The 15,724-nt window shown below is 41.3% G+C and overlaps 1 protein-coding gene across 1 annotated transcript; it reads left to right on the top strand.

Moving 5' to 3' along the window:
* The first annotated feature begins 2,826 nt into the window (after nucleotides 1-2,826).
* Nucleotides 2,827-12,042, top strand: LOC115097648 (mucin-19-like). The gene has a single exon (XM_029613579.1). It carries the CDS (start codon nucleotides 2,827-2,829, stop codon nucleotides 12,040-12,042), a length of 9,216 nt encoding a protein of 3,071 aa, XP_029469439.1.
* The last annotated feature ends 3,682 nt before the right edge of the window (nucleotides 12,043-15,724 follow it).

Genomic DNA, 15,724 nt, shown 5'->3' with positions numbered 1-15,724 from the left:
CACTTTCACAGGAAATGCCAACCACAGCATCTAAAAGCACAGCTACTGAAGGGATAGGTACTTCAACCTCTGCTGTTCCAATCATCACACCAACAACCACATCCAGAGCAATCACTACAGGAACAGCTGCACAAAGTACTTCAGGTACAACTGCTGGAACCCCTTTAGAACAGTCAACAAGCATTCAGATGCCCATCACAACAGCAATTGAAAGAACGACCAGAGAAGTGATAAGTATATCAACCTCTGCTGTTCCAATCATAACACCAACATCCACTTCCTCAGCAATCACTACAGGAACAGCAGCACAAAATACCTCAGGCACAACAACAGAAATAACTTCAGCACAGTCAGCAAGCACAGAAATATCTACGACAATACCAGTTACAAGCATGACCACAGACGTATTTACTACAACAGTAACTACTGTTCCAACTACAACACCAGTTATGACAATATCAGGAAGCACTACAGAGATATCTGCAGAGAGTACTACAGGAATAACTACAGGAATGGCACCTCAAATAACAACTGCTATGGAAGCCACCACAATCTCAACAAATAGCCCAGTCAAATGAAGTGATTAAGTACGTCAGGGCTCCATTGCTCCAAATAGCATACCAACACTCATAACCACATCATCCTCTGTAGCAACAACAGCTCAGAGTTCCACTGGTACAACTGCAGCAACATCACAGGGAACAAGCAGTACAGAAGCTTCAATCACAGAACCTAAAAGCACAAACACAGAAGTGATAAGTACATTAGTCACTACTATTCCAAATACCACACCATCATCGACAACCACAGTGATCACTACAGGAACAGCTGCACAAAATACTTCAGGTACAACTGCTGGAACAACTTCAGAAACTGCTGCTCCAACTACATTACCAACAAACATTCAAACACTTACCACAACAGGAGTTGAAAGTATGAACACAGAAGCAATAAGTACAGCAGAAAGCACTGCTCCAACTACATTACCAGTTGCCTCAAACCTAGCAACCACTACAAAGAAATCTGCTGAGACTACTTCAGGCATAAATACAGGAACTTCAGCAGAGACAAGAACCGCTACAATAGCTACCACAATATCAACTGAAAGTACAACCACAGAAAACATAATTACAACGGGATCTATTGCTCCAAGTAGCATATCAACACTCACAACAACATCAACGTCTCTACCAACAACAGCTCAGAGTTCAGATGTTACAACTGTGGGATCAACACTTTCACAGGAAATGCCAACCACAGCATCTAAAAGCACAGCTACTGAAGGGATAGGTACGTCAACCTCTGCTGTTCCAATTATCATGCCAACAGCCACATCCAGAGCAATCACTACAGGAACAGCTGCACAAAGTACTTCAGGTACAACTGCTGGAACCACTTTAGAACAGTCAACAAGCATTCAGATGCCTATCACAACAGCAATTGAAAGAACGACCAGAGAAGTGATAAGTATATCAACCTCTGCTGTTCCAATCATAACACCAACATCCACTTCCTCAGCAATCACTACAGGAACAGCAGCACAAAATACCTCAGGCACAACAACAGAAATAACTTCAGCACAGTCAGCAAGCACAGAAATATCTACGACAATACCAGTTAAAAGCATGACCACAGACGTATTTACTACAACAGTAACTACTGTTCCAACTACAACACCAGTTATGACAATATCAGGAAGCACTACAGAGATATCTGCTGAGAGTACTACAGGAATAACTACAGGAATGGCACCTCAAATAACAACTGCTATGGAAGTCACCACAATCTCAACAAATAGCCCAATCAAAGAAGAGATAAGTACGTCGAGCTCTATTGCTCCAACTAGCATACCAACACTCATAACCACATCATCCTCTGCAGCTACAACAGCTCAGAGTTCCACTGGTCCAACTGCGGCAACATCACAGGGAACAAGCAGTACAGAAGCTTCAATCACAGAACCTAAAAGCACAAACACAGAAGTGATAAGTACATCAGTCACTACTATTCCAAATACCACACCATCAGCTACAACCACAGCGATCACTACAGGAACAGCTGCACCAAATACTTCAGGTACAACTACTGGAACAACTTCAGGACAGACAACAAGCATTCAAATACTTACCACAACAGCAGTTGAAAGTATGAACACAGAAGGGATAACTACATCAGAAACTACTGCTCCAACTACATTCCCAGTTACCTCAAACCTAGCAACCACTGCAAAGAAACCTGCTGATACTTCTACAGGCATAACTACAGGAACTTCAGCAGAGACAAGAACCGCTACAATAGCTACCACAATATCAGCTGAAAGTACAGCCAGAGAAAACATAATTACAACGGGATCTCTTGCTACAAGTAGCATACCAACACTCATAACCACATCATCCTCTGTAGCTACAACAGCTCAGAGTTCCACTGCAACAAGCCCTACAGAAGCTACAACCTCAGCACTTCAAAGCACAAACAGAGAAGTCATAAGTACATCAACCACTGCTATTCCAACTACCACATCATTAACCACAAACACAGAAATCACTACAGGAACAGCTGCACAAAGTACTTCAGGTACAACTGCTGGAACCACTTTAGAACAGTCAACGAGCATTCAGATGCCCATCAGAACAGCAATTGAAAGAACGACCAGAGAAGTGATAAGTATATCAACCTCTGCTGTTCCAATCATAACACCATCAGCATCCACTTCCACAGGCAATCACTACAGGAACAGCTGCACCAAATACTTCAGGTACAACTACTGGAACAACTTCAGGACAGACAACAAGCATTCAAATACTTACCACAACAGCAGTTGAAAGTATGAACACAGAAGGGATAACTACATCAGAAACTACTGCTCCTACTACATTATCATCTACCTCAAACCTAGCAACCACTGCAAAGAAATCTGCTGATACTACTACAGGCATAACTACAGGAACTTCAGCAGAGACAAGAACTGCTACAATAGCTACCACAATATCAGCTGAAAGTACAGCCAGAGAAAACATAATTACAACGGGATCTATTGCTACAAGTAGCATATCAACACTCATAACCACATCATCCTCTGTAGCTACAACAGCTCAGAGTTCCACTGGTACAACTGCAGCAACATCACAGGGAACAAGCAGTACAGAAGCTTCAATCACAGAACCTAAAAGCACAAACACAGAAGTGATAAGTACATCAGTCACTACTATTCCAAATACCACACCATCATCGACAACCACAGTGATCACTACAGGAACAGCTGCACCAAATACTTCAGGTACAACTGCTGGAACAACTTCAGAAACTGCTGCTCCAACTACATTACCAACAAACATTCAAACACTTACCACAACAGGAGTTGAAAGTATGAACACAGAAGCAATAAGTACAGCAGAAAGCACTGCTCCAACTACATTACCAGTTGCCTCAAACCTAGCAACCACTACAAAGAAATCTGCTGAGACTACTTCAGGCATAACTACAGGAATTTCAGCAGAGACAAGAACCGCAACAATAGCTACCACAGTATCAACTGAAAGTAGAACCACAGAAAACATAATTACAACGGGATCTATTGCTCCAAGTAGCATATCAACACTCACAACAACATCAACGTCTCTACCAACAACAGCTCAGAGTTCAGATGTTACAACTGTGGCATCAACACTTTCACAGGAAATGTCAACCACAGCATCTAAAAGCACAGCTACTGAAGGGATAGGTACTTCAACTTCTGCTGTTCCAATTATCACGCCAACAACCACATCCAGAGCAATCACTACAGGAACAGCTGCACAAAGTACTTCAGGTACAACTGCTGGAACCCCTTTAGAACAGTCAACAAGCATTCAGATGCCCATCACAACAGCAATTGAAAGAACGACCAGAGAAGTGATAAGTATATCAACCTCTGCTGTTCCAATGATAACACCAACATCCACTTCCACAGCAATCACTACAGGAACAGAGGCACAAAATACCTCAGGCACAACAACCGAAATAACTTCAGCACAGTCAGCAAGTGCAGAAATATCTACGACAATACCAGTTAAAAGCATGACCACAGACATATTTACTACAACAGTAACTACTGTTCCTACTACAACACCAGATATGACAATATCAGGAAGCACTACAGAGATATCTGCTGAGAGTACTACAGGAATAACTACAGGAATGCCACCTCAAATAACAACTGCTATGGAAGCCACCACAATCTCAAAAAATAGCCCAATCAAAGAAGAGATTAGTACGTCGGGCTCTATTGCTCCAACTAGCATACCAACACTCATAACCACATCATCCTCTGTAGCTACAACAGCTCAAAGTTCCACTGGTACAACTGCAGCAACATCACAGGGAACAAGCAGTACAGAAGCTTCAATCACAGTACCTAAAAGCACAAACACAGAAGTGATAAGTACATCAGTCACTACTATTCCAAACACCACACCATCAGCTACAAGCACAGCGATCACTACAGGAACAGCTGCACCAAATACTTCAGGTAGAACTACTGGAACAACCACAGGACAGACAACAAGCATTCAAATACTTACCACAACAGCAGTTGAAAGTATGAACACAGAAGGGATAACTACATCAGAAACTACTGCTCCAACTACATTACCAGTTACCTCAAACCTAGCAACCACTGCAAAGAAATCTGCTGATACTACTACAGGCATAACTACAGGAACTTCAGCAGAGACAAGAACTGCTACAATAGCTAGCATAATATCAGCTGAAAGTACAGCCAGAGACAACATAATTACAACGGGATCTATTGCTACAAGTAGCATATCAACACTCATAACCACATCATCCTCTGTAGCAACAACAGCTCAGAGTTCCACTGGTACAACTGCAGCAACACCACAGGGAACAAGCAGTACAGAAGCTTTAATCACAGAACCTAAAAGCACAAACACAGAAGTGATAAGTACATCAGTCACTACTATTCCAAACACCACACCGTCAGCTACAACCACAGCAATCACTACAGGAACAGCTGCACCAAATACTTCAGGTACAAATACTGGAACAACCTCAGGACAGACAACAAGCATTCAAATACTTACCACAACAGCAGTTGAAAGTATGAACACAGAAGGGATAACTACATCAGAAACTACTGCTTCAACTACATTACCAGTTACCTCAAACCTAGCAACCACTGCAAAGAAATCTGCTGATACTACTACAGGCATTGATACAGGAACTTCAGCAGAGACAAGAACTGCTACAATAGCTACCACAATATCAGATGAAAGTACAGCCAGAGAAAACATAATTACAACGGTATCTATTGCTACAAGTAGCATATCAACACTCATAACCACATCATCCTCTATAGCTACAACAGCTCAGAGTTCCACTGGTACAACTGCAGCAACATCACAGGGAACAAGCAGTACAGAAGCTTCAATCACAGAACCTAAAAGCACAAACATAGAAGTGATAAATACATCAGTCGCTACTATTCCAAATACCACACCATCATCGACAACCACAGTGATCACTACAGGAACAGCTGCACCAAATACTTCAGGTACAACTGCTGGAACAACTTCAGAAACTGCTGCTCCAACTACATTACCAACAAACATTCAAACACTTACCACAACAGGAGTTGAAAGTATGAACACAGAAGCAATAAGTACAGCAGAAAGCACTGCTCCAACTACATTACCAGTTGCCTCAAACCTAGCAACCACTACAAAGAAATCTGCTGAGACTACTTCAGGCATAACTACAGGAACTTCAGCAGAGACAAGAACCGCTACAATAGCTACCACAATATCAACTGAAAGTACAACCACAGAAAACATAATTACAACGGGATCTATTGCTCCAAGTAGCATATCAACACTCACAACAACATCAACATCTCTACCAACAACAGCTCAGAGTTCAGATGTTACAACTGTGGCATCAACACTTTCACAGGAAATGTCAACCACAGCATATAAAAGCACAGCTACTGAAGGCATAGGTACGTCAACCTCTGCTGTTCCAATTATCACACCAACAACCACATCCAGAGCAATCACTACAGGAACAGCTGCACAAAGTACTTCAGGTACAACTGCTGGAACCACTTTAGAACAGTCAACAAGCATTCAGATGCCCATCACAACAGCAATTGAAAGAACGACCAGAGAAGTGATAAGTATATCAACCTCTGCTGTTCCAATCATAACACCAACATCCACTTCCACAGCAATCACTACAGGAACAGCGGCACAAAATACCTCAGGCACAACAACAGAAATAACTTCAGCACAGTCAGCAAGCACAGAAATATCTACGACAATACCAGTTAAAAGCATGACCACAGACGTATTTACTACAACAGTAACTACTGTTCCAACTACTGTTCCAGTTATGACAATATCAGGAAGCACTACAGAGATATCTGCTGAGAGTACTACAGGAATAACTACAGGAATGGCACCTCAAATAACAACTGCTATGGAATCCACCACAATCTCAAAAAATAGCCCAATCAAAGAAGAGATAAGTACATCAGGCTCTATTGCTCCAACTAGCATACCAACACTCATAACCACATCATCCTCTGTAGCTACAACAGCTCAGAGTTCCACTGGTACAACTGCAGCAACATCACAGGGAACAAGCAGTATAGAAGCTTCAATCACAGTACCTAAAAGCACAAACACAGAAGTGATAAGTACATCAGTCACTACTATTCCAAACACCACACCATCAGCTACAACCACAGCGATCACTACAGGAACAGCTGCACCAAATACTTCAGGTAGAATTACTGGAACAACCACAGGACAGACAACAAGCATTCAAATACTTACCACAACAGCAGTTGAAAGTATGAACACAGAAGGGATAACTACATCAGAAACTACTGCTCCAACTACATTACCAGTTACCTCAAACCTAGCAACCACTGCAAAGAAATCTGCTGATACTACTACAGGCATAACTACAGGAACTTCAGCAGAGACAAGAACTGCTACAATAGCTAGCATAATATCAGCTGAAAGTACAGCCAGAGACAACATAATTACAACGGGATCTATTGCTACAAGTAGCATATCAACACTCATAACCACATCATCCTCTATAGCTACAACAGCTCAGAGTTCCACTGGTACAACTGCAGCAACATCACAGGGAACAAGCAGTACAGAAGCTTCAATCACAGAACCTAAAAGCACAAACATAGAAGTGATAAATACATCAGTCGCTACTATTCCAAATACCACACCATCATCGACAACCACAGTGATCACTACAGGAACAGCTGCACCAAATACTTCAGGTACAACTGCTGGAACAACTTCAGAAACTGCTGCTCCAACTACATTACCAACAAACATTCAAACACTTACCACAACAGGAGTTGAAAGTATGAACACAGAAGCAATAAGTACAGCAGAAAGCACTGCTCCAACTACATTACCAGTTGCCTCAAACCTAGCAACCACTACAAAGAAATCTGCTGAGACTACTTCAGGCATAACTACAGGAACTTCAGCAGAGACAAGAACCGCTACAATAGCTACCACAATATCAACTGAAAGTACAACCACAGAAAACATAATTACAACGGGATCTATTGCTCCAAGTAGCATATCAACACTCACAACAACATCAACATCTCTACCAACAACAGCTCAGAGTTCAGATGTTACAACTGTGGCATCAACACTTTCACAGGAAATGTCAACCACAGCATATAAAAGCACAGCTACTGAAGGCATAGGTACGTCAACCTCTGCTGTTCCAATTATCACACCAACAACCACATCCAGAGCAATCACTACAGGAACAGCTGCACAAAGTACTTCAGGTACAACTGCTGGAACCACTTTAGAACAGTCAACAAGCATTCAGATGCCCATCACAACAGCAATTGAAAGAACGACCAGAGAAGTGATAAGTATATCAACCTCTGCTGTTCCAATCATAACACCAACATCCACTTCCACAGCAATCACTACAGGAACAGCGGCACAAAATACCTCAGGCACAACAACAGAAATAACTTCAGCACAGTCAGCAAGCACAGAAATATCTACGACAATACCAGTTAAAAGCATGACCACAGACGTATTTACTACAACAGTAACTACTGTTCCAACTACTGTTCCAGTTATGACAATATCAGGAAGCACTACAGAGATATCTGCTGTGAGTACTACAGGAATAACTACAGGAATGGCACCTCAAATAACAACTGCTATGGAATCCACCACAATCTCAAAAAATAGCCCAATCAAAGAAGAGATAAGTACGTCAGGCTCTATTGCTCCAACTAGCATACCAACACTCATAACCACATCATCCTCTGTAGCTACAACAGCTCAGAGTTCCACTGGTACAACTGCAGCAACATCACAGGGAACAAGCAGTATAGAAGCTTCAATCACAGTACCTAAAAGCACAAACACAGAAGTGATAAGTACATCAGTCACTACTATTCCAAACACCACACCATCAGCTACAACCACAGCGATCACTACAGGAACAGCTGCACCAAATACTTCAGGTAGAATTACTGGAACAACCACAGGACAGACAACAAGCATTCAAATACTTACCACAACAGCAGTTGAAAGTATGAACACAGAAGGGATAACTACATCAGAAACTACTGCTCCAACTACATTACCATCTACCTCAAACCTAGCAACCACTGCAAAGAAATCTGCTGATACTGCTACAGGCATAACTACAGGAACTTCAGCAGAGACAAGAACTGCTACAATAGCTAACATAATATCAGCTGAAAGTACAGCCAGAGACAACATAATTACAACGGGATCTATTGCTACAAGTAGCATATCAACACTCATAACCACATCATCCTCTGTAGCAACAACAGCTCAGAGTTCCACTGGTACAACTGCAGCAACACCACAGGGAACAAGCAGTACAGAAGCTTCAATCACAGAACCTAAAAGCACAAACACAGACGTGATAAGTACATCAGTCACTACTATTCCAAACACAACACCATCAGCTACAACCACAGCAATCACTACAGGAACAGCTGCACCAAATACTTCAGCTACAAATACTGGAAGAACCTCAGGACAGACAACAAGCATTCAAATACTTACCACAACAGCAGTTGAAAGTATGAACACAGAAGCAATAAGTACAGCAGAAAGCACTGCTCCAACTACATTACCAGTTGCCTCAAACCTAGCAACCACTACAAAGAAATCTGCTGAGACTACTTCAGGCATAACTACAGGAACTTCAGCAGAGACAAGAACCGCAACAATAGCTACCACAGTATCAACTGAAAGTACAACCACAGAAAACATAATTACAACGGGATCTATTGCTCCAAGTAGCATATCAACACTCACAACAACATCAACGTCTCTACCAACAACAGCTCAGAGTTCACATGTTACAACTGTGGCATCAACACTTTCACAGGAAATGTCAACCACAGCATCTAAAAGCACAGTTACTGAAGGGATAGGTATGTCAACCTCTGCTGTTCCAATTATCACACCAACAACCACATCCAGAGCAATCACTACAGGAACAGCTGCACAAAGTACTTCAGGTACAACTGCTGGAACCACTTTAGAACAGTCAACAAGCATTCAGATGCCCATCACAACAGCAATTGACAGAACGACCAGAGAAGTAATAAGTATATCAATCTCTGCTGTTCCAATCATAACACCAACATCCACTTCCACAGCAATCACTACAGGAACAGCGGCACAAAATACCTCAGGCACAACAACAGAAATAACTTTAGCACAGTCAGCAAGCACAGAAATATCTACGACAATACCAGTTAAAAGCATGACCACAGACGTATTTACTACAACAGTAACTACTGTTCCAACTACAACACCAGTTATGACAATTCCAGGAAGGACTACAGAGATATCTGCTGAGAGTACTACAGGAATAACTACAGGCATGGCACCTCAGATAACAACTGCTATGGAAGCCACCACAATCTCAACAAATAGCCCAATCAAAGAAGTGATAAGTACGTCGGGCTCTATTGCTCCAACTAGTATACCAACACTCACAACCACATCATCCTCTGTAGCTACAACAGCTCAGAGTTCCACTGGTACAACTGCAGCAACATCACAGGGAACAAGCAGTACAGAAGCTTCAATCACAGAACCTAAAAGCACAAACACAGAAATGATAAGTACATCAGTCACTACTATTCAAAACACCACACCATCAATGACAACCACAGTGATCACTACAGGAACAGCTGCACCAAATACTTCAGGTACAACAGCTGGAACAACTTCAGGATGGACAACAAACATTCAAACACTTACCACAACAGGAGTTGAAAATATGAACACAGACGCAATAAGTACATCAGAAACTGCTGCTCCAACTACATCAACAGTTGCCACAAGCCTAACCACTACTTTAGAAAAGTTTGCCGAGAGTACTACAGGCAAAACTACAGGAACATCAGCATCAACATCAACCACTACGATAGCTACCACAATATCAGGTAAAAGCTCAACCATAGAAAAAATAAGTATATTGGGCTCTATTGCTCCAAATAGCATACCAGCACTCGTATCAACATCAACCTCTGCAGGAACAACTGCTCAGAGTTCTACTGATGTAACTGCAGGATCAACTTCACCACAAGCAACAAGCAGTACAGAAGCTTCAATCACAGTAACTAAAACCACAATGAGAGGATTAATAAATACATTCACTTCTACTTTTCCATCTACCAAAATAACAACCATATCCACAGCAATTACTACAGGAATAGCAGCACAAAGTACCTCAGGTACAACTGCAGGACTAGCTTCAGCACAGTCAACAAGCATTCAAACACCTATCTCAACAGCAGTTGAAAAGAGAACCACAGAAGCGACAATTACATTAGAAACTACTGCTCCAACTACATCACCAGTAGCCACAAATCTAGGAAGCACTATAGAGAAATCTGCTGAGAGCACTATAGGCATAACTAGAGGAACACCATCACAGACAACAACTGCTATCATAGCTACCACAATATCAGTTGAAAGTACAATCAGAGACGTGATGAATACATCAGGATCTATTGCTCCAACTAACATAGCAATACTGTCAACAACATCAAGCAATCTAGGAACAAGTGCTCAGAGTACCAATGGTAGAACTGCAGGAACATCATCATCACAAAGAACAAGCAGTACAGAAGCTTCAACTACATCAACTAAAAGCAAAAACACAGAAGTGATAAGTACATCAGTCACTGCTGTTCCATCCAGCATAGCAATAACCACATCCACAGCCATCACTACAGGAACAGCAGCACAAAGTACCTCTGGTATAATTGCAGGAACACCTTCAGCACAATCAACAAGTATTCAAACAGCTCCCACAAAAGGAGGTAAAAGCCTGATCACAGAAATATTAAGTTCATCAGTAACTGCAGCTATGACTATAACACCAGTTATGACAACTCTAGCAAGTACCACAGAGAAATCTGCTGAGAGCACTACAGGCATAACTACAGAAACGCCAGCACAGACAACAACCGCTATGATAGCCACCACAATATCAGCTGAAAGCAAAAGGACAAGCAGTGGTGTTCCAACTACCACACCAACAACCACAACATCCACAACAATCACTAAAGGAACAGATGCAGGAACAACTTCAGCAGAGTCAACAAGCATCCAAACACTTACCACAACAATATTTGAAAGCATGAACACAGACGTGCTAAGTACATCAACAAGCACTGCTCCAACTACGACACCCATAGCTACAAGCCTAACAAGCACTACAAAGAAATCTGCTGAGAGTACCTCAGGAATAACTACAGGAATTGCAGAACAGACAGCAACCGCTATGGTAGCTACCACAGTATCAGCTGAAAGTGCAACCACAGATATGATAAGTACTTTGGGATCTACTGCTCAAACTGGCACACCAACACTAACAACAATATCAAGCACGTCCGCAACAATTGCTCAGAGTTCCACAGAAGCAGGAAGCACATTGAATCCTGTAACCTCAATAGCAGGTAAGAACTTCAAATAGTTTATGTGTGCATGATTGCCTTGATTGTGGAATATATTCTCTTTTGGTCAGTAGAAAACTGATGAGCATGCACCATGGGGAATCTCTGCGTGTGAACTAGCTCTTGTTTTCCACTTCCAAAACACTGGAAGGAGGTCAATGAATTTTATAAAGAAATAATATAGTAAAATATTTTGTATTTTTCGGCGCATCCTTTGATGGTAGCATTAATGCTCTGGTTGAACTGTCACTTACTCAGCAATTGGCTTTTAATATGATATTATATCAGTGAATCCTGGAGGCACACTCAACCAGATTGCTTTTCTGGCTATCCCTAATGAATTTGTATAAGATAGATTTGCAAAGATTGGTGACCCCCTTTCGCCATATATGCAAATGTATACCTTGCAAATGTAATGTAGCTATCTAGAAACCAGACTAATTTGGTATGCAATGTTCATTCAGCTAAGGGGGAGTGTAATAAAGCGGAGTTGCTTACCTGTAACACATGGTCTCCGAGGACAGCAGGATGTCAGTCTTCACAAGTAGGTGGCATCATCATATGGAGCCCAGCCTAGGACCTTTATATCAAAGTATCTAGAACTTTGACTCTGTCCCATAGGGTATGTGCAGCATGGCATAATACCATGGGTCAATGTGGGGACCCCTTCAGTCTATTTTTCTTAGCTAATACTTGGAGAAGCAACTCTAAGAGGAAATGGATGGGTTTTGTGAGGCCTGACATCCTGCTGTCTTCGGAGAACATCTGCTTTCTCTTATGATAAGCACAATGGCAGTTTTTACAGGTGGGGAGTCATTATGTACAGACTGCCCTGAACAAAAAAGGGGAAAAGCAAACTATTGCCAACAAGAACAAGAACAACTGTTTTTAGTGGCAACAAGCATTTTTTTCTTTATATTTGTCTTATATAGGGGCAGTCTGGGACAAAATCATCAGGCCCTAGGAGGGTTGGAGTTGTATTCTTCTCTTCAAAGAGATTCTGCAGGACAGACTAGCCCAAACTTACTGTTTTGTCAGCAGTCCCTGTCCAAACAATAGTGTGATGTGAATGCATGGCAAGAATTCCACGTCACAAGTTTGCAGTTTTCCTCCATAGAGACCAATTGTAGACGGTCTGCTCTGACACTATCAGCCTTGACATGTCCTACCAGATTCAGGTCCGCCTGGGCAGAACAGAAGGAGATACAATCTGCTAGCCTGTTGGATAGAGTGAGGTTTGCCAATGGCAATCCCAGGTTTGTTGATGTCAAATGAAACAAAAAGCTGGATGGATTTTCTATAGGCTTCATTCAGTTCAATGCAAGTAGAAGACCAAGCCTCTTTTTCAATCCAGACTATGCAGTGTTTGTTCACCTTGGTGGACCTATAGTCTGGGAAAGAATGTTGGAAGGATGATTAACTGGTTCAGATGGAATTTCGATATCACCTTATGCAGAAACTTAGGATGTGTCTGCCGAACCACCCTATGGTGGAAAGACTTGGTATAAGGTAGGTAAGTCATCAGAAATGTTCCAAAAAACACGAGAAAAACTGAATGCGAAATACAATCAATATCAGAATGAATGCATTCAGAAAAAATATTATAAGGCACACAACATGAAAGATGTTGATTATTAATAGAGGAAAAAATATTTTTTTAGGAGGAAAAACTTCAGATGCCTAATCTCAGCAATAACTGCCTGTGATTAGGTAAAACGAGGCACCATCATTAGTTGAAAAATCTCCTCTAAAATCTCAGTGATGTGTTCTTAATTCCTTATTTTTTAATAAATGTTCTTGCTTTATGAACGTAAACTTTCCATTGATTCATTACAGCCTGAACTTCACTGACTCTGTGTGCCAAAGTCACTAACACCAAAAATAAGATCTTCCAGTTCAAGGACTTCAGGTCACAGAAGTGCAGCAGGTCAAAGGGAGCTTTCATCAGCCGGTTCAGAACTACACCGAGGTCCCAAGACACAGTGAAAGGCTTCAATGAAGCAAGCCCCATAAGAATCAGACAACCAAAGGCTGTACAAAGATGCGTCTGCCTTCCATATTGTGGTGCTAGGTGCCAATTGCACTGAGATGAACCCATACAAGTAAATTTTAAAAGGAGCATGCATGCACCCTTAAATGTGCGTATTGAGCATGCAATGCAAGCAAAAATACATTCAATTTTATATCGTATACGTGTTACATTTAAAATATCTCTACTGTGCATATCTATGGAGTCTTTACATACATATGTGAGAGTGAGAGAGACTTTTAAAGAGACAATCTGACACTATAAGAGGGGCACTTTCAACTCAGGGTGGGTTTGGAGGAAGCGGTGTGCAAAATTGTAAGCACGGTTAGACGATTTTATACCATGCACGCATATATGCACATATCTTATAAAATCGCCGAACCCATATGCCGGCAAACGCTCGTCCATGTGCTCCTACGCAAGGGTCTTAAAATTCACCTTTATGTTGGTTAGTGGAAGGGTTCAAATAGTTGAGGGTCCTACACATGAAAGGGGACATAACCTGGATCTCAAATTTTATCAGAAGCATATGAGGGAATCTGTAAAATGACAGGGTTCCTTGGTTAGATCATTATGTGATGGTATTTGATATATTGGAGCCTTCTGATATATAATACAGCTAAAGGTAACTCAGGCTCACCAATCAAAACTAACAGCAAATATATTAAAGGTGGTTTGGGAACCAGCCCGACTCAGTGTTGTTATAATCTGTTTATTCAAAACAATAAAAACGTTTAAACATAAAGGTGGCCACCAAAAAAAAAATCACAATATGCACTACTACTATTAAATATTATAGTTAAAGAAAAATAAAATAAGACACATTCTTCAACAAAAGGGAAAATATGAAAGGGGATATCTGAAAAGAAATCCTCAAAAAATGAGTGAAAAATGGGCATATACACAAGCTATAGGGAAATCTCAGTCTGTTCACGCCTATAGTAAGGTCTTCCTTGTGTCCATGACATATCCTTAAAAAACACTCCTAAAAAACCCAATTCCACTTCTCTGTTTAACTGTACTGCATACGCAATTTCTTCCTTTTTTTTACTTTCTGCTGCAGACGCAATTTTTCTTTTTTTTATTTCTATAGTGCTTTAAAGTTGCTATCAAAATGCCCCAACAAAGTATCAAGTAGATTCAAAACGCCTCAACCAGGGACCCTCATTTCATCCAGTGATGTATGCCATCACCAGATATACTTGTGATGGAGAAGGTACAGAGAAGGGCGACCAAAATGATAAAGGGGATGGAACAGCTCCCCTATGAGGAAAGACTAAAGAGGTTAGGACTTTTCAGCTTGGAGAAGAGATGGCTGAGGGGGGATATGATAGAGGTCTTTAAAATCATGAGAGGTCTAGAACGGGTAGATGTGAATCGTTTTTTTACTCTTTCGGATAGAGAAAGACTAGGGGGCACTCCATGAAGTTAGCATGGGGCACATTTAAAACTAATCGGAGAAAGTTCTTTTTTACTCAACGCACAATTAAACTCTGGAATTTGTTGCCAGAGGATGTGGTTAGTGCAGTTAGTATAGCTGTGTTTAAAAAAGGATTGGATAAGTTCTTGGAGGAGAAGTCCATTACCTGCTATTAATTAAGTTGACTTAGAAAATAGCCACCGCTATTACTAGCAACAGTAACTTAGTTTTTGGTACTTACCAGGTTCTTATG

This window comes from Rhinatrema bivittatum, chromosome 8 (genome assembly GCF_901001135.1).
Source record: "Rhinatrema bivittatum chromosome 8, aRhiBiv1.1, whole genome shotgun sequence".
Classification (NCBI taxonomy): domain Eukaryota; kingdom Metazoa; phylum Chordata; class Amphibia; order Gymnophiona; family Rhinatrematidae; genus Rhinatrema; species Rhinatrema bivittatum.
The sequence above is the reverse complement of the archived record's forward strand: the minus strand, read 5'-3'. Positions and strand labels throughout refer to the sequence as shown.

Coding starts and splice junctions, on each gene's coding strand:
- LOC115097648 (XM_029613579.1), top strand. CDS start 2,827: ATGAACACAGAAGGGATAACTACATCAGAAACTACTGCTCCTACTACA.